Source organism: Aspergillus aculeatus (assembly GCF_001890905.1).
Source record: "Aspergillus aculeatus ATCC 16872 unplaced genomic scaffold ASPACscaffold_2, whole genome shotgun sequence".
NCBI lineage: Eukaryota > Fungi > Ascomycota > Eurotiomycetes > Eurotiales > Aspergillaceae > Aspergillus > Aspergillus aculeatus.
Window position 1 is genome coordinate 2,579,267 of NW_017962977.1, and position 24,960 is coordinate 2,604,226.

At 52.3% G+C, this 24,960-nt stretch overlaps 5 protein-coding genes across 5 annotated transcripts; 3 read left to right on the forward strand and 2 right to left on the reverse strand.

Moving 5' to 3' along the window:
- Positions 1–1,304: 1,304 nt before the first annotated feature.
- On the forward strand, positions 1,305–3,520 carry ASPACDRAFT_22629 (putative HMG box transcriptional regulator; the record flags this gene model as incomplete). The annotated part of the gene is made up of 3 exons (XM_020199136.1): positions 1,305–1,743; positions 1,821–1,966; positions 2,030–3,520. 3 exons carry the CDS (start codon positions 1,305–1,307, stop codon positions 3,518–3,520), a joined length of 2,076 nt encoding a protein of 691 aa, XP_020060486.1.
- Positions 3,521–4,712: 1,192 nt separating this feature from the next.
- Positions 4,713–8,520, forward strand: ASPACDRAFT_75637 (DEAD/DEAH box helicase; the record flags this gene model as incomplete). The annotated part of the gene is made up of 3 exons (XM_020204502.1): positions 4,713–5,700; positions 5,769–8,082; positions 8,121–8,520. The coding sequence occupies 3 exons, from the start codon at positions 4,713–4,715 to the stop codon at positions 8,518–8,520; spliced, it is 3,702 nt and encodes a 1,233-aa protein (XP_020060487.1).
- Positions 8,521–8,806: 286 nt separating this feature from the next.
- On the forward strand, positions 8,807–10,201 carry ASPACDRAFT_112506 (ribosylnicotinamide kinase). The gene is made up of 2 exons (XM_020195644.1): positions 8,807–9,068; positions 9,177–10,201. The coding sequence occupies exons 1-2, from the start codon at positions 8,878–8,880 to the stop codon at positions 10,045–10,047; spliced, it is 1,062 nt and encodes a 353-aa protein (XP_020060488.1). The 5' UTR covers positions 8,807–8,877; the 3' UTR covers positions 10,048–10,201.
- A 252-nt stretch (positions 10,202–10,453) lies between these two features.
- ASPACDRAFT_1885586 (uncharacterized protein) lies at positions 10,454–13,383 on the reverse strand (the record flags this gene model as incomplete). Its single annotated transcript, XM_020198399.1, has 3 exons — positions 10,454–10,565; positions 10,613–13,185; positions 13,255–13,383. The coding sequence occupies 3 exons, from the start codon at positions 13,381–13,383 to the stop codon at positions 10,526–10,528; spliced, it is 2,742 nt and encodes a 913-aa protein (XP_020060489.1). The 3' UTR covers positions 10,454–10,525.
- A 383-nt stretch (positions 13,384–13,766) lies between these two features.
- Positions 13,767–16,389, reverse strand: vosA. Its single transcript, XM_020204503.1, has 10 exons — positions 16,035–16,389; positions 15,867–15,934; positions 15,725–15,794; positions 15,514–15,659; positions 15,370–15,454; positions 15,242–15,288; positions 15,071–15,179; positions 14,671–15,001; positions 14,432–14,569; positions 13,767–14,362 (listed from the first exon to the last, which is right to left on the reverse strand). Exons 1-10 carry the CDS (start codon positions 16,082–16,084, stop codon positions 14,084–14,086), a joined length of 1,323 nt encoding a protein of 440 aa, XP_020060490.1. The 5' UTR covers positions 16,085–16,389; the 3' UTR covers positions 13,767–14,083.
- Between the last annotated feature and the right edge of the window lie 8,571 nt (positions 16,390–24,960).

Below are 24,960 nucleotides of genomic sequence, written 5' to 3' on the forward strand. Positions count from 1 at the left end.
TATCGGCCTCTTCTCTAAATATCACCTTCATCATAGATGATTAGGAAGTTGGTAAGTAGGTCATCACTGGACCTTTCTGGTTCGAGTTAGTCTGACATGGTTCTGTTTGCTTGTAGGTGACTTGGATGACTCAATCATCCTCGTCCCTCCCTCCCCCTGTTGATAGTCAATACCGTCATTATCCCATCCCATCGATCTCCTTTGTTACCACTCCACCTAGTAACAATTCTTCTCTTACCTTCTCAATAATCCAATATAATCTGTTTATGATGTCAATCTTCCGGCAGCCCACGGACTACCCATTGCGGTGCTCTTTCTATTCTATTGTATCATGGCAACCTGCATCCCACTTGATGAGGTTTGGGGTTCCATTTGGATCTCGCGAAGAAACAAACTATCTTGTGTGGTGGAGATTTCCAACTAAGGCCGGGCTATTCGGCGTATCCTGGCAAAGACAGACAAAGGAACCCCGGTTCCAGAATTAGGTGATTTCATGTAGACTAAGACCTAAGACGTACGTAGTAGGGGAGGGAAGAAAAGTTAAGGCACCGGGTCCAAAGATAGTCGGCTCTTATAACAAAGCACTTCAGAAAGCCAAATCCCCTCCGGCTTTCTTCCCCGGCGCCCTCCCTTTTGGTAAGTTTGGTTTGAATAGGAACGTCCTATCATTCATTGTCTAAAGTTCTCTCCCTCCATGATTGAAATTCGGACGAGAGAAAGAAAGAGAAAGAAAATAAGTCGAAGAGGCTTCCACAATAAAGAAACGCAAAGGCAAACCAACCCTATCCTTGACGCTCAGGGAAAACAAAAGAAGAAACACAAGTCCCTTGCCCACCGTTATTGGTATTATTCTCATCGTCCTCATTATTTTCATTATTATTTACTATCGTCTTTATTATTATTCTTTCGGTCAGGCTTGTCATTATTATTATCCTCCTGATTATTATTATTTCCACTACAATTTGTGAATTTGTGAATACTGAGTGTGTCGCCAGCCCAGCAGCAACTTCCCCAACCACGAGGCAAAGTCATTCGTTTCTAGCCTACTCAGCCCTTTTTCTTGATTGATTGATATGTGCATGTCTTTCTTTCATCAGCTTAAACTTCCCTTCGCCTCTATTCCTTTCTTTCGTCGCGAATACCGAATTCTATTCTCTATAATTCTTTCCCACCCCCCTTCTGCTCTCTTTCACCGGTCGTTCCGTCCTTTCAGTCCATCTGAACCACAATCACCAACTACACGCGCCCTTCCTTTGCTCACCTAAAGATACTCGTCGGCCACCGCTTCTACGGCGTTTTCTTAAATGGCTTTTGATCGAGTTCTTCCCAAGCCCCCTGCTTTACGATATGATCCTTCTTTGGCCACGCTACCTCCATCAACCGGTAGTCTCCTTGACCATAAGATCATGAACGACGGTTACTCGAAAATGCCTGTGATGGGCCATCACCATGGCGATGTCGCTTCGTTCGTAGCGCCTCGCCGGTGGGCTGACAGCTTCACCTATACGCATAGGGCCCACAATCGGCACAAGATAGCCATGAACAAAACTGTACCTTCCCTAGAGGCCTCGAAACCACCGACTTTTTTGGGCACCAAGTCGACTCCTCTACGCGAACGGTCTTCCGTATCAGAGCGCTCATCCTCGTCCAGCCCAGTCAAAGCCGTGGCTCCGACCACGAGAGAATCAGCGGCCAACTTTTGCCTATGTCAGCCAGATCCGAAGATCCCCAGACCCAGGAACGGTATGTAGCTTCAGGCGCACGAATAGCTATCGCTATCGTACCTCCATGTGCAGACCAGCTGATCAAAGTGAATGTAGCATTTATCTTGTATCGTCAACATTGGCAAGCATCAGTCGTGGCCCAACATCCGGGGCTAGCCAATCCTGAAATCTCTAAGATCATCGGGGAGCAGTGGAGAAAACTGCCCCAGGACACCAAAGACACATGGAAGGCTCTAGCAGAGGTCAGTGGAATTTACCATCTTGGGTCGGCCGAACATTCCTTGTTAACATGATTGATTGTTTAGGAAGAGAAAGCCCGCCATCAGCAGCAGTATCCGGAGTACAGATATCAGCCTCGTCGCTACGGCCGCGATGGGAACTCCCGTAACGCCAGCTCTGGCATTAGCCATAACCCGCCCGGCTCCACAGTCTGCAGCCGGTGCGGTGGCCGAGTTATGAACCCGCCCGTATCACCGGACGCGCCGCCTTTTACCCCCAGCACCTCGGGGTTCAATAGCGTCTCTCCACAGGTCGAGACTGTCGCCGTGCGCAGCAGCCAGGCTCGGTCCAAAGACATGGATCGAGCCCCAAGTGTGGTCCGGATCGCTCCCACCGGGGAGTCACAGTCACCTCGTCAGCGTCATTTTGAGGAGAGTGGCAGCCGGTCTCCGGATAGCAAGCGCCGCCGATTTAATCCCCAGGTTTCTTTCAAAAACAACATTCAACGTGACCGGAGCCCTGATTCTGCATATCCCGTCTCTCCTTACACACCTCACTCGACTGTCTCTGATACAAGAGGGTTTCTGCAGTTGACGCCACCTCAGAGACCCGTTCGAAATGTTAAGGATTTTACCCCCCCGGACCCTAGCCTCAAACTCCCTCCCCTGCAGACCACTACTGTTTCTTCTCAGCCGGGAGCTATGACCCCGATGACTCCTTTTGCACGGGACGGTTCTACCCTCGAAGCCACGGTCATGACGATCCCCTTCCTCAATAAGATCAAGGTCCTTGCTAAGATATCGCCTCCTCTCGCCCCCCCATACCACGGCAACGCGGCACCCCGGCGGGGAGCCGTGATTGCGGTGGATGGGCAGGATCCAGCTTTGGTCAAGACAATGGTTGACCATCTCAACAACACCCTGCAGAAGGAAGGTAGATATCAGACCCACACTTTCACCGGACCTGATATCAACCCCCGAAAGAGCTACTCCGACTCGGACCAGATGGGAGACGCGACAGTCGACTACCTCAACATCATCTCCGAATGGCACCGCATCTCCGACAAGATCACAAACTTTGTCAAGCCGGCGCGGGCCTCATCCGAGCCCAAATCCGAAAATAAGGAACCCACGGGCGTGTCACCCCGAACGATAGTCCCGAAGACTGCCGAAATGCAGATCAATTCACCTGAACCGTCGGCGGAAAGCCGGTCGCCGTCGGTGGCTCCGACAGAAATCAACACCAACCGGGTACCAGTTGCCCTTGTTCCTCGGTATCAACTGACCACTGCGGACGCATTCGCATGCTCCGTGCAGATAGGCGACTCGTATGCACCACTGGATCATTGGCAATGGATGGCCTCCCTCTGGCGTGCCTGCGTGGGGCCGGACATCACAGTCTATATCCGGGAGTGCGAAAAGGAGGAACTGGACCGTTACGGAGGCAATACCGTGGAGGTCCGCCTGCAGGATGCGCGAACGATCGTTGTGCGACGGGCGGCGTCGTCCTCCAAGGAAATGGAGGAGAAAATCTTGAAAAGAGTAAGCTTTGAGATTGAGGACTTCCTGACGCAATGATCGATTGGGTACCTTTTTCTAGCCATTACTGAATTTCTGATAACTTGCCCTCCCTGGATGTAGTATTTCCAGGCTCTCACTTTCAGCGCTCGATGCCCATCTTATATCGGTTTGTTGTTCACCTTCACTGTATCTTTCAAGGGTTATGCGGCGTTGTGGGTCCGGGAGGTTTGTTTTCTCTGGTTAGTCTTCCACAAAATGAGGCGTTGTCAATGGCGGAGGACATTTGATAATATTTATGATATACTTATGTTGAAGATATATAAAGTATACAAGATTCACAACAAAAATGACATCTTCAATCAAGCCTCATGAGGGGCTCTTGGCAAGCCATATAGCCTGAAGCATCATCTGTCAAACAAAAAGGGCGATCTTTTGGATGTACAGTACATATGATATTATGAACGTGTCAGGACTGTTGGTGGGGATGCAGTCCACAGTGGAGCGGAGTAGGTCGAAGACGTTGCCTCAGGCAGAGACCTACCTACCCAGGTACTTAAACTACCTAGTACAAAGCCAATATAACCTTATCCGGCACCGAAGAGGGCGGTGACGCGTGCTACCCAATCACCTTGAAGCGATTGTGGCGCTTATCGGCAGATCCTCCACCCGACCCTCGATCGATGCATCGAGCTGAAAACCCGGGGTCACTCACCACTACCACCTTCAGGTACTGTACGAAGTACAGTATATCCACCTATCTGCAGGGGCTAATGCGGCTCTGTGGTCTTTCTCCCTCACTACTCTTATTCTCTGTTTGGTACTGCAGAAATTCTCTTTGTGTGTTATGCCCAGATGGCGGCAACTACAGCCCACCTGTGAAGGACTAGACCCAGGCCAGTGAGATTGCCGCCGACAAGATTTCGGCTTGGTCCTTAGTTGCGGATCAACACGCAACAACAAACACCTTGGGTCGCGCATGAACAAGTGCTTTTATCATTGCCATGTTGACCGCAAATGAAATTGCTAATGTGACATCTGCACCTGCTGTCGATACCCCTGATTGTCAGGTATGTTCGAAACACCCTATTGACATGGAGACAAGGTTGTTTTCTCCCTGCCGGAAGTGCCAACGTTGGAAAAAGAGGATGGTCGCTGACCGGTTGCTTCTGCCCCCGTTCTCCCCGGGGAGAAGGGAGTTACTGGCATACAGGCATCACTACCACACATCTCAGGAATCAAGTATGACACCATGGCTCTCGACTCCGACCGGGAAGCCCTATCCGCCACCGACTTCTACCCGGGGCTAGAATCATCGGTCGACTCCCCGGCCTCGACGCCGACCCCTGCCACGCCTCAGTCCGAATGCCCCGCTTCCCGAAGCATCGTGGCGATTGATACGCCTACTGCCACGACTGCTGCTGTTGCTGTTGCTACAGCAGGCAGGGACGGGGAAGGATCGGACATCTCGCTCGTCTCGTACATCGCCGTGGGGGTGCTGCGCAAGCGCAACCCGGTGTACGGGAGTGTGGAGGAGGCCCCGGCAGCGGAGGCGGCGGACGGATACCCGGCCTCCCAAGTCGCCAACTTGGAAAGTCACCAGTGGATCCGGACGATCAGTTTCACATACTCGGAAGAACACTCGTCGTGGTGCGGGGTGCAGGTCTACGTGCTGCCGGATGATGTGGGGCGCAAGTACCTGCCGCGGTCGAATCCGGCGTTGCGCCGGGCGCTCAAGGTCGTCATGGAGAGGATCGATCGCTCGGTGGGAGCGTGGTCGGGCGACTTTGTCGCGGATTGGAACACCTGGGGCTCCACTAAGCGGGATCCAGAGGAGGATGGGAAGGAGGAAGAAGAGGAGTCTCTCTGGTACATTTTCAACACCCTGCAGGATCCGGCGCCTCGGGCAGATATGATCAAAGATAACCCGTATGCGAGGAGGGCGATGGAGCAGTTGCTTACCGTGACGACGCCAGCGCCGGCGTTGGGCGGAGGGGATGGGAAGGACGACGAGGAGGAGTCCGGCCAGGATTATTTAGGGGTATTGGGGCTCAAGACGCCGTTGTATCCCTATCAACGTCGCTCGGCTGCGACGATGGTGCAGCGGGAGGCTCAGCCGGCGCAGATGTTGGATCCTCGACTCGAGGCTCGCATAGGTCCAACGGGGCAGGAGTATTACTATGACAAGGAGGAGGGGCGGATTTTGCGGGAGAAGAGGATGTATTCGGAGGCTTGTGGAGGTTTGTTCTTAGCTATGTTTATTGTGCGTATCCAAGGGAAGCTAAACTGCTGACGCTCTATTTGCTAGGGATTTTGGCGGAAACGATGGGCTGCGGTAAAACACTGATCAGTCTGGCTGTGATCTTGGCAACACGGGGACATTTCCCGGAAATTCCTCTGGAGCATCAGGAATTGAAACCCCGAGTCCGGGACACGACTGGAAGTCTGGTCGAGATGGCCGCGGCGACCGCCGGTCGGTTCTCGCTGCCATGGAAATCCCACTTTGACGAACTAGGCCACTACGGCGCCTTGTATAACAGATGTGTCCAAGCATGTGAGAGGAATCGCGGCTCATATACTATACCTCCGCCCCCAGCTAGGCACGGAGGTCGCAGCGGCGTGCCGTATCCGAGGCCGCCTCCCCAGAAGCTTTATCTCTCTTCGGGCACGTTGATCGTTGCTCCACCGAATCTGGTTAGCCATTGGGAAAAGGAAATCGAAATGCACACGCAAGGTCTCAAGGTACTTACTCTACGATACAACAGCGACCAAATCCCCTCACCTGATGAGCTGTTGCATTATGATATTATCCTCTTCTCAAAGGCACGCTTCGAGAAGGAAGCTGGTGAACCGGCTCATCTCACTCGGCACCTCTCTGAACCTCCAACTTCCCCCTTGACCAAGATCCATTGGTTGCGTATCATCGTCGATGAGGGCCACAATGCCGCCGGCAGCGGACATCGGTCGAACATGGCTCATCTACTCAAACAGCTGCGCATTGAGCGGAGGTGGGTCGTGTCTGGTACCCCGTCCAGCGGGCTTTACGGGGTGGAGGTTAGTTTAGCCTCACAGGAGACCCACACCAGCGATACGGACTTGACCGAAGCGACGATGGCTGTGTTGAAGGGGCGGAAGAAGACCGGCAAGGCTAAGGATAGCGAGCTCAAGGATTTGGAAAAGTTGCGGCGGATTGTGATTGATTTCCTTGAGGTGAAACCCTGGTCGAACTCCCGGAACCGGACAGATGACCAGGCCAATTGGGTCACATATATGACGCCTGTAGGGCCTGGCTTGAAACGGCGAAAGGCCTCATCACTCCGGGCTACTTTGCAGAGCCTCGTCGTTCGGCATCAGCTGGATGTCATCCACAATGAGATCACGCTTCCTAGACTTTACAACCGAGTCGTGCAGCTGGAGCCGACTTTCTACGATAAAATGAGTCTGAATTACTTCATCTTCATCTTGGCGGTCAACGCAATTACCTCGGAAAGAAAGGATCAAGATTACATGTTCCACCCTCGCAACCGGAAGCACTTGGGCCAGGTTATCAGCAATCTTCGCCAGGCGGGATTCTGGTGGGCCGGCTCAGATGAAGGCCTCTCAAGTACGATTGAAAATGCTTTGAAGTACTTAGAGAAGAACCGCGATACGATGACCGACAACGATATTGAAATGCTACAAAAGGGCATCCAGGTTGCGGAACAGGCTCAGGCGTGTAGCAGCTGGCATGCCTTCAAGCAGATGCACGAACTCGGTGTTTTCGTCGAGGATTTTCCTTCTCATGCTCGAAGCATGTGGGCCCTCGATAACACAAGCGTCGAGGATGAGCCTCTACTACTTGGAATCACGCAAGCGCATCACGCGCAGCGATTCGTTACCAAACAACTGAACACACCCGACCCGGCCGACGGGCTCGCTGGTGCAGGCATCAAGGTGCGTCGCGAGCTTCGACTCGCTAGCAGCAGCGAGGGCGACAACTTCGAGACGAAGAAGACCACGCCGGACAAGCCGATCAAGAGTAAATCGCCCAAGAAGACCTACAGCAAGGGTCTGGTGAAGACCTTGTCGCCTGACTCCCCACTCGCCAGAACCAAACTTGTCGCCACCGCCTCGGCCAAACTGACGTACCTCCTGGACCAGATCTCCGAGTACCACAAGAGCGAGAAGATCATTGTGTTCTACGAAAACCCCAACACCGCATACTGGATTGCGGAAGGAATCGAGCTTCTCGGAATCGATTTCCGGATCTACGCGCAGACCCTCAAACCCGACACCCGAGCGGAATACCTGACCCTGTTCCGCGAGTCCGAGGAGGTGCGTGTCTTGCTCATGGACCTCCGGCAGGCCTCGCACGGACTGCACATCGCCAACGCCTCGCGCGTCTACATCGTCAACCCCATCTGGCAGCCGAATGTCGAAAGCCAGGCGATCAAGCGAGCGCACCGCATCGGCCAGACCCGCCCCGTCTTCGTCGAGACGCTCGTGTTGAGGGACACCCTCGAGGACAAGATGCTGCGGCGCCGGAAGGCCATGACCGACAGCGAGATCCAACATGCCGAGCGCGACCTGCTGGACGATAGCACAATGAGCTCGATCATCCAGAACGAGCGCTTCATCCCCATGTCGGAGAACGAGCCCCCCTCCTCCGCCACGCGACTAGCATATCTGAAGCACCCTGCCGGATTCTTCAGTCGACACAAGCTCGCGATCGCCGACGACGAGGATGTCTCGAGTGTCGAGATGGCGGGGACGGCGGCAGCCGCGACTTCTTCTCCGAAGACACCGCCGGCCGCGCTCCGGAGGAAACGCGCGCGTCTCGTGCCGGTACACCTCGGCGAAAGCAATTCCTCCGGCCCGGACATCGTAACCCCGAAACGGCGACGGACCTCGGCGGCGAGATTGGGCTTCGTGTCTTCGCAGGGAATTCTCATGACGCCTCCACGGAGTTCCAAGTCCCCGCGGCCCACGGTACGTTCGGGGGAGTCGTCGAGTGGTCGTGCAAGTCCGGCTGTACGAAGATAACACAGTGTATTGATCGGCTTGATATTGGAGCTACATGACGGGGTAAAGAGAGGGCAAAACGTTCGGTGATATTGTGTACCATATATGGAGATTTACTCACTATGTATAACACCTTCTACCAAAGATGTACAGTACAGTAGGTAAATCACCCAATCATGAATTACATTGTAGTACTGTTGCAAAAAAAAAAAAAAACCTACAGTGCAATATCACGCGCGTGCGATAACGATAAGACAACGCTCGTACGCAGCGCGCCCCACCTCAGCTTGCTATCGCGATAACCCCGCCGATCAAGCACGTACCCTACGGTCCTACCCCTCTTCCCTTTCCTCTAACCCCAAGCTCTTCTTCTGAGCCACCTACCTGCGCCTCAGCATCATCAACCAACATCCAAAATGCCCCCTCCAACACCCCCTACCCCACCCACCATAATAATCGGCCTCTCCGGCCCCTCCAGCAGCGGCAAAACCACCCTCGCGCGCCTGCTGCACCGCATCTTCACCCTCCCTCCAGGTGAAACCACCCCAACCCCAAAATTCCGATCCCTCCTCATCCACGAAGATGACTTCTACCACTCGGACGATAAGTACGTTGCCTGTTCGCCCCCAACCCCAGGAAAAGCAACCTCACCCCCCCCACTCCCCCCCCCAACCCCACTCTACCCTCCAGACTAATGCAAATCCACCGCAAAAAGAATCCCCCTCACAACCCTCCCAACCGGCACGGTCCTCCAAAACTGGGACACAGCGGGGGCCCTCGACCTGGGCTTCCTGGCGGCCTCGCTGGATTACATCCGGACGCACGGACGGCTGCCGCCGCGGCTGCGGTCGAAGGAGGATCAGAATGACACGCAGCCTGTGGATGATACCAGCACAGGGGCAGTGGGGGAGGAGCAGGTCGTGGAGGAGTTGCGGAGGCGGGTGCAGCAGCGGCTTGGGGCGGGGGCGGATGCTGGGACGAAGACAGTCGCGTTCATGGAAGGGTTTTTGCTCTTCGCGCCTCCATGCGACACCGCGGCGGCAGCGCAGCACCCGCTGAGGGAGGTCCATGAGCGGATGGATGGGCGGTTGTTCTTGCCGGCGGCGTATGAGAAGGTCAAGGAGCGGCGGGAGAGGAGGTCTGGGTATGTGACTATTGGGGCGGCGCCGGTGCCGGAGGTAGCAGCAGCAGCAGCAGCAGCAGCAGCAGGGGAGGGGGAACAGCAGGGTAACGTTAGTGGTGACGCGGTGAAAGCCGACAGGGAAAGTATCGACTTGGAGGCGGAAGATGATCGGCCGCCGCAGAATTTCTGGACCGATCCCCCCGGCTATGTCGATGATATCGTCTGGCCCAATTATGTCAAGGATCATGCGTGGTTGTTGCTCCCAGAGGGGGAAACGGAGGACGAGGACCGCTTGCTGAGGGAGTCGGATCCCCAGGTGCTGGTCAGGCTCGTGGGCCAGGGGACTCGCTTGCGAGACAATGCCGGGGTCACGGTTGCTCCGGGGCGCGGGGATAAACCCATCACGGAGCTCTTGACTTGGGCAGTGGAGGAAGTGTTGAAGCACCTAGAGAAAACGGTATAGACAGCCTGCAAAGCCCATGATGACCATTGTAAATATTCTACCTAGACTAGACACATAATTGGTATCTGCTTGATACGGGTTCTGCTTCCCAATCTCAACACAAATCCCTCACACTGTGTCACTGTTTGGAACAATTGGCCCGCGCCATCCCAGCCAGTAATCCACCTGGTCTCGGAATGAACGGGTTTGGTGTGGATGGAGTGGCTGCTGCTTCTCTCCTTCGACTTCTTCTGCTCCTCTTCCCAAGCCCTCCAATTCGACCTCTGCATCAACAGACTCCTGCTCAGTCGGTTCCTCCGGCAAATTGACATCCCCTCCAACTGACTCAGTCTTCTTCAGCTGGAACATCGGCTGAAAGTGATTCTTATCCGCCATCACAGAGCTCACCTCGCTAGTCAAATTAATGCCCCCTTCATGCATGACAGACGATTCCGAAGAGCCTCGAATTGAACGACTGAGAGCGTTGATGTATATGTCGTCAAGCCAAACAGAAGTAAACATGCCACCCACAGCAAACCCTAGGCAAAATATCACAACAAGGCCCTTCGTTCGAAGACTCGCGTACCTTTCATTCTGACCAGCTATCGCATCTTCGCCACGTTTTATAATCTCCTCCTCACCATCTACATCACTAACTGCTCCATGAGCTTCTTCGCTGACGTCCGTGACTTCTCCTGTCGTCATTAGGGAGGTCGCTTCGCCAATGTTCACTACATCGTCTATTCTCCCTACTGGAGAAGCATCTGCAGCGCCAGACTCTTGGGAATGCGATGAATGCTCCAGCGGCTGCTCCTGTGTCTGCAAGCCAGCCTCAGAATCGTCAGGCGTTACCTTCATGGAAGACTCTCCAGGATGGTGATTTGCTGCATTTTTAGAAGGAGATTCATCGCCTCGTTCCAAGTGAGTGTATCTGAGATAATGCTTAGCACGATCATTCGAACCGGATGGTCCAGGGTAGACTCTAGGAAGCCAGCTGCTTGCTTTCTTCTTGTTGTTGTGAGAGAGTTTGACCGTCCAGCTTATGCAGAACATCTCATAGTTCTTCGGGTGGCAGATGATTTGTAGGATCGAGGTACCCAGAGGCGTGTCATGTTCCGGCGCGATCTGAACCACCTGTAGCCCTGTCTTTCGAGTGTCAAGTTCGGTTCGAAAGAAGCCTTCGGGCCCACCATCTATTGATAGTAACACACAGCATTTCTCAGCGCAGAAGCAACGATTGTGAAGCTTCACCGAGCAGAATGCCTGGTACTGAATGCAAATAGCTTTCTGGCGGTCGCGAGTGCCTTCCGCGGCGCCAGAGCAAGGCATGATCTCCGCTTTGATCTCTTGGTCCACAGTGAAACCTTTGATAATGCCGTAGAAATTCTGGTCGCACCGTCGAAGAGGTATCATAATGTCTCCACGATAGACTAACTCCGCCAGAAAGCAATTCTCCACCATCTTGTACCTTCCCAGGTTCGTGATTCGAAACTCAAGCCCGTGATTTGCCGGAATCTGAAAGAGCAAGACCCCGATTTCATCCTTTCCCAGCCTAGGCAACCCCGGGATGACCAGATAGCTCCAGCCACTTGGTGCTCCTTTCTGAAGCTTGATGGTCAAGGTGAGAACCATCTTGTATGGCACTGGTGTTATGTTGGGAGGGCTTTTGACAAACAAGATGTCATTGATGAGAATCAGTTCCGGTTCAGCAAATACCTCCGGCTGCGGTGAATCGGGGTTTTTCTCAGAGTCATCGGTTGGATGCTCCGAGATGGTAGGCTCTGGGGATCCAGGCTTGGCCGAGGTCGAGTTTGTGATGGGGCTTTGGGCTTCTGTGGTCATCCTATCGTGCTCAGGATCTGTGAGTGGATGGCGAGATTCTCGGAGGGTTTCGTCACTGTGCAAAGATCCATGCATCGATTCAGTGTCCGCCGCTCCGTCTGTGCCACCGAACAGTGACCGTTGCTTATATTTGAGGGGAGTAGCTGGGGCTTCTTGACTACATATATGGTCTGGAACTGTTTCCATGGGTGGAAGGTTGCTATCGACACGGGTTTTCTGATGCCTCCAAGACTCGTGCTCCCAAAGGGACTTTTCTAGGACTTCGATGTCTCTTGCCGTGAAGATCGAGTCAATACCAGAGTCCGGTTGCTTATCCGTAGGCGCAACGTTACTGACAGCTGCTCCTTTAATGTCTTTTGCCAGCAAGATCGAGCCATTACCAGAGTCTGGTTGTTTACCCGTAGGCAACACGGTAGTGGCAGCTACTTCTTCAAGATCGATAAGAGTAGCCGTGGTGTTTGAAAGGTCATTTTCTCCAACCTCGATGTAGCTCGAAGCACCCAGGCCAGCATCGGATGATGCATCTGAGAGCACTGGTTCGACTGGTTTGTCAATCTTTGATGTAGATCTAGAACTTCGACTCGAATGGTTAGAGCGATAGCTAGTGGAGAGCCTGCTTCTCAACCTCTGCATCTTCTCAGCAAGTGGACTTTTCGCTAGGCTTTTGTGTCTGTGAGCAAGGCCGGTAGAGACAGCATTGTGCGAGGCACCACCGCGTTCCACTGCTTTCTCGTTCAGATCTTCACTTTCCGTGTCTGATGCGGAACTCGGGAGACACGCATCTGCAGCGCTTCGCTTCCCTAGATTCTGGGTGTTGTTGCGGTCCTCAGATCGAGCAATGTTTAGACATATGGGCGGCGGTTTCATTGGGGGAGTGCTACGTGATGCATGTCGGCGGCGTGTTTCCTGAAGGCTCGTCGTCCTCAGACGTGTAACTCGGGGTCTTTCTGACCGAGGGCTGGCTCCACCAGAGTGAGATCTGGCCTTCGCAACCTGATCGTTGCTGGGTGACCCAACAACGTCCTTGGGGGATCCGACGTCGCTGGCCTCATGCCCCGCGTTAAAAACAGACGATCTCCCCGAGTCAAGCTTAGTTTCCTCTCCATTGTCTTCGTCCTCAATCAATGATGAAGAGAAAGCAAAGAGGGGACTGGGGGGACGATATTCATATTTTGACTGATCGCTCTGACCGAAATGGTCCGAATGGACGCGGGTTACAGAAGTGCTGATAAGGGAAATGGCCGAGTGCTTTGTGTTCAGAAGCTGAAACTGCGTGTTGGGAAGACACTGGACCTGTGTGCTCATATGACCCGGTTGCTTGAATCAGCAGCAGACCCTTCAAGCCTCCAAGCACGCTCAGAGGATGAGGTGGGTGAATTTGCTTACCTCCAGGGAGATTCTTACGGCCACTGGATCCTCGAAATTACCCGACCATGTATTTCGTATTTCCAGGTTCGAAATCTCAGGCGGATTTGGAGTTGATCCGACTCGTGCCTTTTCCAGATGTTCCGCCATGCTGTCCCAACCGGAAGCCGTTGGTGAGCAGCAGGGCTCTGTTGAGCGGAAAGTCACAATAGTATAGGACGAAGGAGGAAGACGATCTCAAGTGAGTGATAAAAAGAAGGAAAGGGAAGGGGGAGCGGAGGAAGGAACACATATGGTCGAGGCGACGCGTGGTGCCCGGAGGTGAATGAGTTAAGGAGGTTGACTGTTTGGATAAATTGCAATCCTGCCAGAAACGGCAACACCGACACAAAACCTAGACCCAAGATCACCTCCAACAAACTTCTAACTACTTCGCAACGAAAGGGGTCTGATTTCTGACAGTACCAAACTGCCTAACTTCCATTTCATGAGCAAGGAGCGAGCAGCAAAGCAAGAAGACCGGCTGCCCACCTCAGGTCATAATACTGCTCCAGGTCAAAAAATAATAATATATACAGCGAAGTCAGTAGTACCCTCCCTCGTAACCGTCATCCTGGAAACAAGAGAAGCAAGAGCAAGAGACGTAGCAATAAAACCCCTGGTGACCCATTTTAATTCCCCAGGCGCCATGTATCCCCAAGAGCCGCCGATTTCAGTTCCCATGAAGTAACACCGACCGAACTGTCTATCCAAGTATCCCATAGCAAACAATGAACAGCAAGAAACCAAAAGCAAAGGAGAAGAAAGAAATCGTCAATATCAGAACACATACATCTGGACGTCAATTCGCTTATCGGGGGGTGCCATTCGCCGAACCAGGATGGTCGAAAGGGGGCTGACCGGGCGCGGAACCGTATCGCTCCGCCTCGTTCGTACCCATGGGCTGAGATGGTAGAATTGGTGTAGCCGCTTGAGACGATTGATCAAAGTAACCTCGAGCCGTCGCCCCATTTGTCCCCTGGGGAAAGTTGCGGTTCCGTTGCAGAGGAGGGAGTATCGTTGAGCTGGTCTGATATTGCTGGGATCGAGGATAGCCTTGAGACATCATCGCCCCTGTTGCATCCGCTGTCTATCCAAAAATGGTTTGTTCTTAGTCTATCATCGGGAATAGAGGAACAACGGGAAAAAAAGTCCGTACCGGCGTGCCAGGCTGATTTACCATCCCAAGAGACTGCATCGTCGCCTGTTGACTCGATCGACTGTGAACACTTGGATCCTGCATCTGGGGTACCTGAGCCGAAGCCGGAATTCCGTAACTCATCTGTTCCGGAGTCAGCTTAAGCAAGCATTAGCTGCGGTCTTCTAAAGGACACTGGGGTAGCCTTGTTGAGGGCGACCGACTAAGTGACCGCCAAACGAAGAGACAGGCCGACATACCGTATAGTCAGGAACTCCCGCATGCCCCGTCGGATAACCCTGCATCATAGAAGCCGGATAGCCCTGAGCTTGATTGTATATTGCAGTCTGAGGGTAAGCATCCATCTGGCGAAGTCGGCCATCTGCATCATAGACACCTCTGGTGCCCATGTCAATCGACGACATCCGTGCTCGTTTTGTTGGATGCGCCGCTCCGTAGTACGACGCGTAGTCTCTGCCTGCTGTTTGAGGGTACCCGCTGAATGCGTTACTAGACATCTGAATTGACGAGCGATCTGGAGATCGTGGAAGCGGCTGAGGATAATCCTCCGGTCGTGGGGGTGGTCGTTTTCTGTGTCACCAGTCAGCCATGCCGCTAGCGCCATCCCGGGCCGTACTGTAAATTCTATGGTCTACCTACATCAGCGTCCGCGGTTCTTTTCTGATCCTCAATTTTACTCCTTGGTCTGCAAATGATCGAGACAAAAAGGTCGACTCTCCCATTCCAGGGAAGCTCTTTGGAGGGTAAACTGCATCCGGTAAGCCTTTGATCTCGGGCTGTGCAACGGGTTCAATAATGAAGCGTACTCACCAGTGAAGCGGTCCGTAATGATGGATTTTAGGTAAGTTACATCATCCCTATAGATCAATGTCAACACGAGCTCTTGATTTACATCCTTTCCTTTCTCATTCTCCGCGGGGGGAACTGGAGAGGCTTACTTGCGCATTTCGAAGAGAGTGAATTTGAGTCGAAAGTCGCCCTCGATCTTCACGGACAGGTCTCCCCAAACGAAGAACCCTCCATCTAAGAAAAGCGCGTCAGTACGCGGCGCATGTCTGCCAACACTCCCGAGCCTCCCTTACCGCTGTTGTCCACGTCCTTCAACCGGTGAAGCGAGGAGACCAGTGTACCAGTTAGTGCGGTGGATGGAGCCACGGGAACAGGATTGTCTTCTGAAGCATCGTAGAGGCTGCAGCACATAAAATAATAGGGACTCTGAAGATAATGTCTACTCGCGCCGATTAGCCAGGTGAAAGCCGAGGGCACGAGGGCTCGAAGTTTGCGGTCACATACTGTGCGAGATAGGTCCCCTCCTCTCTCACTCGAATCTGCACGATTGGAGGCGGATCAACTGGCTTGCGTTCTGTCCAGGCAACGCGATCCTCAAGTCAACTGCTGCTCGTCCATGGGACCAAGTTTCCTGGCTGCGACCTACCTTTCTCCTTCCCACCAGCCACGCGCGCCCGGGTGGGCTGCTGGCGAACGATCAAGTCGAAGTCCGCGCTGGAGGTGAGCATCGTCAGCGAGAAGCCCTGGATGACCGAGTAAGAGTTGAACAGCCAGCTTTGAGACGACCAAGAGCTGGGGGAGCGACAGCACAAACCTCTGAGAATCACGGGCCAGGGAAGCGTCCGAAAACGTCGACGCACTCATCAAGGCGAGAGATTGGGGAGATAGCACAGATAGCACCGAATTGAAGGGAGCCAAGGGATCCAAGTCGGATATCCGTCAGGAAACGAGCAGGTGAACCACGTCTGAATAATAGCAGGATACTCAGGGGAACAGCTTGATATGATGGTTGAAGAGAGACAAAAGGTGAACCGGTGGTTTTACAAGGAAGAAAAAACGGACAGGCCGGGGACTTCCACTCTGGAACCTGGCTGCGGAACAAGGTGTGGTTCGGAAAAGCACCAGAATGAAATGAATGATACCTACCCTCGTCACTTTTTGCAGGTGATGGATGGGTGGTGGGTGGGGGGTGGGTAAGAGAGTGGTCTGAGGAGGGGAATCGGAGTTGGTTAAAGGATGGGACAGCACAGTGTATGACCGATAGAATGGGGGAGGTGGGATAGTGAGAATTGTAGTTAGTAAGGGTAAGGCCAGATGAGTTTAAGCCCGTTGCAGCTGAACAAGAGCTGTCCTTGACCTCTTGGACCCAAGTACCGGAGTGGAGACAGGGTGGGAATTGCTGGTAGTTCAGCTGCCAGTTGCGGGATTGGTAACAGCTTTCGGGGAGGGGGGAGGGTCGTTCTTTAGGTAGGGAAGAGTTAGTGGTAGCGTAGTAAACCTTAGAGCTTCGATGGATTTGGGTGATTGTGGTGATGAATGGATTGATAGGTAGTAAAGAATGGTAGGGACCGTTTGAAAACAGACGGGGGTTTGGTGGTAGCGGTAGCAGTAATAGTAGTAGTGTACGTAGTGTACGTAGTGGTCAGGTTTTTTTTCGCTGTCGAGTGAGTGAGTGGTTGAGTGAGCGGGCTCGACCTTTGGTTAAGGTGGAAAGGTGGGAGAGTGGATGACTTTGACTTGGGTTTTGGTGGTTTTGGTGGTTACGAAAACGGCGCCGAGGGAAGGAAAAAGATGGATGGTGTCGTCAGAATGCAAGCGGCAAGAGCCAGCCGAGCACGGTTCCAGACAAACCTTAACTGCCCAAGAAGAAAAAGAAGCAGCAGAAGAATGCACCAAAGCTGCAGCAGAACCTGTAGTTGTACTGTACCTTAACCAGCAGTAGCGGCAGTAGCAAGCAGTAGCAGCAGTCCAAGCAGTCCAAGCAGCAGCTAAGTAAGCCCTGGCGATCTTCGTGTCTCTATCTTTCTCTTTCACTCTCGGTCTTTGTGAACAAGCGCTGATAGACACGGACGGATGGCTGAGTGGTTGGATGGATGGATTGTTTGCACTGTTGGTCTGACCGATCGATCTTCAACTTCTTCTTTCTCTTGCTTCTTCTTGTTCCGGTTGATGATGTCGATGTTCAATTGTTCTGGAGTTGACTTCCGGACTCTTCTTTTTCGTTGGGGTTTCTTCCTTCTTCCCTTCTCCTTCCTTTTGATCTCTTGCTTCTTTTCTTTTTCCTTTTGCCTTTTTTCCTTATTCTCTCTTTCTAATCCGATTTTCAATTCCGGACCGACAGAGTAATCTCTTCGCCAATGACGAAACACTGATTATCGATTTCCGTCCTAAAACACTGCTCCCAATCTCTTCTGTGTCTCTGTCACGAAATTTTGCCCGAAATCAAATCGGAGCTTTGCGACCGAGCAATATCTGGTTCATCCAATCCACGCCAGGTCTAGATGATTTCCCAAGTCAAATAATAATAAGGGAAATATGTTGGTGTGAATAATAGAAAATCCGATCAACCCGATTCAGAAACCACCACACACAGACAACCGACACACAGACAAACCCACGCTCGGTCAAAGACGAACACAACGCTAATCACTGGGGCCCCCCCGCACGTCTTTCTGAAAATTTTTTGGCCAAAGTCAAAAATAGATCGAAATGAAGCAATAGGAAGCGAGAACAGCGACCTTGACAAGAGGAAGGAGTAAGTGTGGCGGGATTGAAACACCGCCTAGTGATCAGACTGTAGCTGAACGATGGGTCGACGCCGAGTCGCCTCCGATTGTCTTCTGACGCACAAAAAACTGCTTCCCTCCTAGAAAAAAAAAAATCAAATAATAAAAATGAGGGTAGGTGTGTCAGGAAATTAGATGGGTAAAAAAAAAGGCGAGCCTAGGGTAGAGATTTACTGGGAGGACCAAAGAAAAAAATAGAGAAAGAGGAAACGTTCGGCGCCAGCTGAGCCAGACAAATGGCCCAGTGGAGCAGTCCCAGATTTGTCGAGCAACAACCGGCCACTCTTCGGTCGTCGAATAATGGGATCGTTCCCAGTCGTAGATGGGTGACCACGGTTAGGAAAGCGGGCTAAGGTGCGTATCAGTTTTGACAATCCGACAGGAACCGCAGCGACATAGGGATGATGCGCACATTGGCAGGTTCCGACGCAAGTGTGCTGCAAGAGGGGCGCAGCCCCAAACTCAGATCAAACAGACGCCAAAGTCAACCTCGTCTGGGCCAGACGGACTGACGACGGACTGATCGAGCTAAGCTTGAAATCCACCGCGTCTGCGGCACACGACCATTCGCTTCCCCGAGCTCGAACCCCAGCCCACAGGCGCAACGGTTTGGCCTCGTGCACGCGGAGATGGAGCCGGTTTATGCAGGTGATGAGGACCCGTATCTAGGCGCCACACGCAGGGTCTCCGACTTCTAGAATTGGCGCCAACGAACTGTTCGATGCTGGTCGGTGCGCGCGTCTAAGCATTCCAGTCCGCGGATCAGTCCCCCGTAACTGTATGTATTGATTGGATCGTTATCGCCGTAATCGATAGCGGAGAAAGGAGCTCATCTGTAGATAGCAAAAGAACCACACGCATACACACAGAGCCACGCCCACACCCACACGTGAGCGCACTGAGGACTCGGCCTATACTGGCTCAATTGCGCTGCACCCTCACGAAGGATCCTAATCAGACACAAAAAATCAGTGAGGTCAGAGTACATCACACAAAGGAATTCGTATCAACAATCATTCATCCCCGTCACAAGGACACGAACCTTGAGTTAAGAACTCCTTCTTATGTCATCTACCGGGATCCGTGTTCTTGACAAAGAAGGATCCAAGGGCGAGAGGACGGGGCAGCGCGAGGGGTCCAGGGCCCTGCAGGCCCACTCGGAGCTATCCTGGCGCGAACACACGTCTTTGTTTTGCTGCGAGAAACGGCCTTTGCAAGAATTGATTGATTTCGTTCGTTCTCCGTTCTGCTGGCTTTGTTCCTGCGACGCGCGCGCGCGCACTCACCGTAGGGTGCGAGTGGTTCTTGATTCGGTCGCAACTAACTGGTGCTTTGGATCTGGTGGGCGACGACAACCCGAGTCGGTGTCACGAGGTACGATCCCCTGCCGTTCGGTCTTCCCCTTCGCCAAAGCCTGCAGCCAATTCCCAATCGAAATCCACACCCCTCGGGGATATTCTTCGCAACTTCTCGAGCCCTCGTACTTTTTGTACCACCGCGCGATCTACCTTTTTCGGAGACCGGTGTATCAATCGCCTGCGACGTTGCTTCTGCCTCAGTACGGTAGTAGTTTCCCTCACAAAATGCGGACTGGGGTTGAGGAGATGGAACAACCACTGCGGCCAGGATCGAACGGAGAAAGATAAGGTGGCAGGGAGAGGAGGCTTGGACGACAAAGGCCAGTGATCGCAGCAACTATAAGAGGAGGAAACAAAAAAGAAAAGAATAGCAGTGGGTGTGGGCCTCTTTTCAACGTGCAGCCGTGGGGAACAACAGATCAGGCTGGAAAGTCAGCTTGCTTAGCTTGCTGCACTCTAGGATTCTAGCTCGATGGATGCATCACATTGCTTGGATTTGACACGCAGCTCGCAGACGGCGCGTCTCCTTCGCTCCTCCCCCCCCTCTTCACCCCATCGAGAAGACTATTCCATGTGGTTGGAAATATGATTAAGTCATCGGATATCGGAAGACCTTCTGCACTGGCCAAAGAATTGCTGAAGCAATGTCGACAATGTAAGCATGATCATCCCAAGTACTGTACCGAGGACGGTACCTTCATTCTGACCCAGAGGAGATTCAGCAGCCCTGAAGAGCTAACCTTACTTAAATAGTTGTTGACCATCTGGTTGGACTACGCTTGCTCTCTCCGTGCATAATCTGAGGGTTGTTTGGTTCACGCTGTGTAAGAGCACGGCTGACAATTACGCTTCTTCTCCCTCGGTCCATACAGCGTATCTTTTCTGTTTCGCTTCCCCCCCCCCTTTTGTTCATCTGGGCCTGTTCGGTTTATTGTTTTTCTTTTTTTCCCTTGGCCTCTTCTTTGCTTCCCCTGTCCGTTAGCCACTCATCTCAGATGCACTGCATTCCGAGACGCATACGGATCCTGGAACATAATAAATGGCTGTGGCAGCTGCATCTAGCCGCATCAACTGCGGAGCTACTGGCTCCCAGAAGTCCGCGACCGGATGTCCTGCAAGCTTTGAAGGGACGGGCTTCCAGGGCAACAAAACCGTTGATTTCCAGAGGAACAGGATGGATCCATCTTATCCAGCAGTGGGAAGAAAGGCCTGTCGTCATCGTGCCGAAGGTTTGGCGCAGCATGGCGCACAAAGTCAGAAACCTCATCGCAAGATTGACCGCGTAGACTGAATTAGCGAAAAAGCAAGCGACCGAAGACTAACACGGCTTATGCAAGGGTGAAAGAGGCCGATGCCCAGGCCTTCACGATCTGGGTCGGATGCCCGGAGGCGACGGGCCATTCAATCACTGTGCCTGCAAACCCCGAAAAAAAGGCAAATTCTGGAGAAAAAGGAGGGGGGGGAGAGGAATGGGTGTGCGAACGAGAGGCGACAAAAAATCACAAAAGACGGACTCAGATAAGGGTTGGGGTCAAAGGCTGATACGGTTCGGATTCGGAAAGCGTCATGCAAGCAAGAACAGGTGAATTATCCGAGGGAAGAGAGAAAGAAAAACAAGACCAGAGTCGTGTAACGAGATAGAACTGGGCCAGCATGACTCCATTTCAGGACTGGACCGTCTGGTCGGGGTTTGAAGAAGGGCTTGTGATCGACGCCATACGGGGAGGGAACCTGTCAGCAAGTCTCCGATTGCGATGCTCCTCCAACGATCATATTTCCCTACGGAGTACTTCAGAGGAAGTTCCGTTTCGTCAATGATGCCACGTTGTGACGGAGTCGATAGTGGACGGGGTTAATTGGCTCTAAAGGAGAATAAGGGGATCCGAGCGACCTCGATCGAGATCTATCCCCCTGTTCTTATTGTTGTTGGCTATTGTTGAGTTCGTATTTCTGGTCAATTGAATTAAGACCAGGCCAGGCCAGCCGTACGCCAGGCGAACAATCACAATACCGGCAGAAAAAAAGCCACACGCACACACACACACACAGAAGAAACACCACAAACATCCACTGTGGGTTAACTTATGGGGCTGTTATAGGGATTCAACTTCCCTCGGCTGCAATTGGCTCCCACTCAACTTACACAGCGATCTGGTTGAACCTTACAGGACGAAGGTTGAGTAAGGGTGGAGAGGTGGTGAAGAAAAGAACTGACAGCATCAGAGGGAAAGGTGTGTGGCTCTATTCTTGATTTTCCTTTCGCCAGACAAGTTTTGAAGTTGGATGTGCTTGTCTTGGTCGTCCACACCACTGAGTGCTTTTCCACAGTGTCTTCACCAAGTATGGGAAGTCCTCCTGCCGCCCCCTTCCCTCTTTCGTCGATGTACATCTGCTTGGTGGGGCTAGGGGAGGATTGGCGAGGGAGGGATGGGAAAATAAATGCACGATGAAGTGTTCGGTTGCCTTTTTGGGGCCAGAACAAGTTAAGGAACTCTCGCACGCGGACGCGAAACCGTTCCCGGGTATTGTTGACAGGCGGACCGTCGACCATCCCCAGTGTGAACCAGACTTTGCCATAGCGCTTAATCTACGCTACCGTTATGCTTATTCTAGCCTGCGATCACCGCCCTAATCTCTCCTTCCTCTGAACCATGGATGTTCACCACTTTGGTTTCGTGGTTTTTTGTGCCCCCCTGGAACGATTGGAACTCAGGGTCGGTCCCGCTGAGGTTTTTGGTTGATGAAGATCAACTGACTAGCTTGATCCGACTCTCGTTCCTGACAGTTGCGTCGTTGAAGCAAAAGAGAATATCACCATCAGGACAAACGATATCGCAGGATTTCCTCAGAAGCAAGTCACGAAATTACTATACCACAGACCTATCAGATGGCCCACTAACCTAGATAGTAGCTAATCCAGGTAGGTCAAAATCGGGCCTACTCCTACTCTTACTCAAAAGGGAAGTGGACAAGGGAAAAGATCTGACTTGACTGACAGATCATCTCAGGAAACCGAGATATCATGCCAGCTAAGACGCCTCTCACAGCAGCGATCGAATGATTTATCATCGAGACGTAGGGGGTCCGAGACTTCTGTCCAAAGTACGGAGGGCGGACTCTGCTTCTGTTTCCCCTTTTCTGCCTTTCTTGCTTCATTTTTCTTCCCCTCGATCTCTTTGTTCCGTCCGTAGCGATCATTTTAATCCCCTTTTGTTGTATTCACATGGCTCTTCGGCCCCTTTCGAGAAGGATTCTTCCTTCATATCCTCACTAGGAAAGGGATGTCCGACTGCAGAACCACTGAATTCACCGCCACAATGAAACATCCCAACGATCATTATTGTCTCCACGTCCGCCACACTGCCAAAACGACCTCTCAATGGGCTCCTGCAATTGTGGACATGTAAAGCGGGGTATGAGAGTCCGTCCTTTGAGGCCTCCTACTTTATCTGGGCAATGCAGTGACCCCGAGCTCCATGGCTCCATGCGTCGACATCATCGCGCAGCTTTCCCTCTTATATGGAGCAGACACTATCGACGCCGTCCAAAGATCACGTGGCATACGTAGGTGGAATAATAACATCCGTTATTGCAGGTCTCACGGACGCTTAACGAAAGTACGCCGCATTGCCACCTCAGCAGCTAGAATCCATCCCGGCCTTATTCGGGCACCTGAAGTGCATTGGTGAGATTCCTCGGCTGCTCGACCTGGCTTTTTCTGCACCGTACTTGAATAGTCAATTCTTGGTGGTCACACTCAAAAACCTCGCACTGCCAATTCATCAGACGAAGGAAATCGTATAACCAATTCGAATCCCGTAGTTGAGCAACAAGCTCTCAGCGAAATGTCGAAGCATAGTTTGGTGTTCACCAGGGTTGTGGTGTTGATAAGATCGCAGGGGAGGGGGGGGGATGTTGAGAGGGAAGGCCGATCGGAAAAGAGTCCCTTCGCTTAATCACCAGATAGTTTTGGTGGCGACACCAACACACTACACTCCAGTACTCTAAGTAGATCCTCACCTCCATCCATCAACCGACAAGTTACTTGGAATAGAGCAGCAAGTCTAGCTAGAGTGAAAGTCTCTACATAGCACTATGGCAATTAAATCAAGTCCTGCTTCTCTGCCCAACTCAGATACACTGCATATACTGTGTATACCGTACCGTACCGTACCTAATGCAAGCACCGAGGTACATAGTCCAGCACAACATCGTGCTCAAAAGTCCAGAACCCTTAGCAGGTACTTCGTACTTCGTTAATCTTAGACTACATATAAATACATACAGTACAGTAAACTCAACTATCACCAATAAACACAACAATAGATACCTACCAGCCAACCCACCAAAGAAAAATTAGTACTCCAATCATAAAACCCGCATGCAAGCTGCACCCTCCCAATTCCTGGATTCGGCCCCCCTTCCATGCGCGGCCGAACTCTATTCTACTTCCAGTACTTTCGTAAACCTCGAATCACACACTCGCATTTCGTTGATGAAGAGAAAAGTATAACGATCATTCGGCAGGCATTGGATGTTATTCCCTTGAGTAGTTTCTTGTTAACTACATACAGTATCACCGGTCCTAGCACCGTAGGCACGGCCGGCAACCCCACCATATCATCTGACTTTAAGAGGCTTACCACCCCCCGGGCGACTCTAGAGTATTCCGTATCTGTGAAAGTGTGCAATGAATCTTCGTAAACCGCTGCGGGCAGGGCTGGGGCGGGTGGAGGGCTTCGGTACGGTACTTTCTACTCACCCACAGGCAACCTATCCCGTCCGAGATCCTCCACTCCGACTAAATCAACAAGCAGGGATTGAGCGGATATCCCGGGAATCCTTTCTTCAGCCCTGATTGTTTAGTCGAGCACACAGAAACTTTCCTAACACTTTTTTTTTTTGCGTGTGTCTATCCGCGCCCTTACTGTCCATCTAGATGACGGATGTTGGGGGGCGAGAGCCGATGTAACTTCCGATCTAGTATGGCTATCTATCTGTCTATAAATGTAACATGATGTCTGCTGTCGGTACTGTACAGTACACCATCGACGGTGATAAAGGCAGGAAGAGCCGTGAGCGTAAGCAAGTCGGGAGTTGGCCGGTGTAGTCTTGCACCAGTCCGGCAAGCACCGGGAGCATTGATCAAAAGTTGAAGTACCGGCATGTTTCACTGAGGCCGGCAAGGTTGCGGTGCTGTGGCATAGCATGCATGATATGGAGGTACCCAAGGGATGTTCACATACATACATACATAAACACATACATCCGGTAAGGGCAGGGCCATACAAGAACTGCAGAATACAGCGGAGTTCTTTCAGGACTTATCCCCTTCAGGGAAGTACACGGTAGCTCACGGGCCGTGAGGATTCAAGAACCATGGAGGTATACCGGGTTTGTCTCATTCAGATGAGCAGCGATGCCTTCGCTGTGTTAGGCGCAGAACAGAGACAGGCCTAGCTGTTCGCAAGCGTCACATTGTCTAGAGATCTCGTGAAACTACATTACATGATAAGTCAGAAGTGACTCAGATGAGAAAAATCAAAGAAATTCCAGCCTGGAACAAATCCGCTGACCAAGGATCGAGCAATGTATC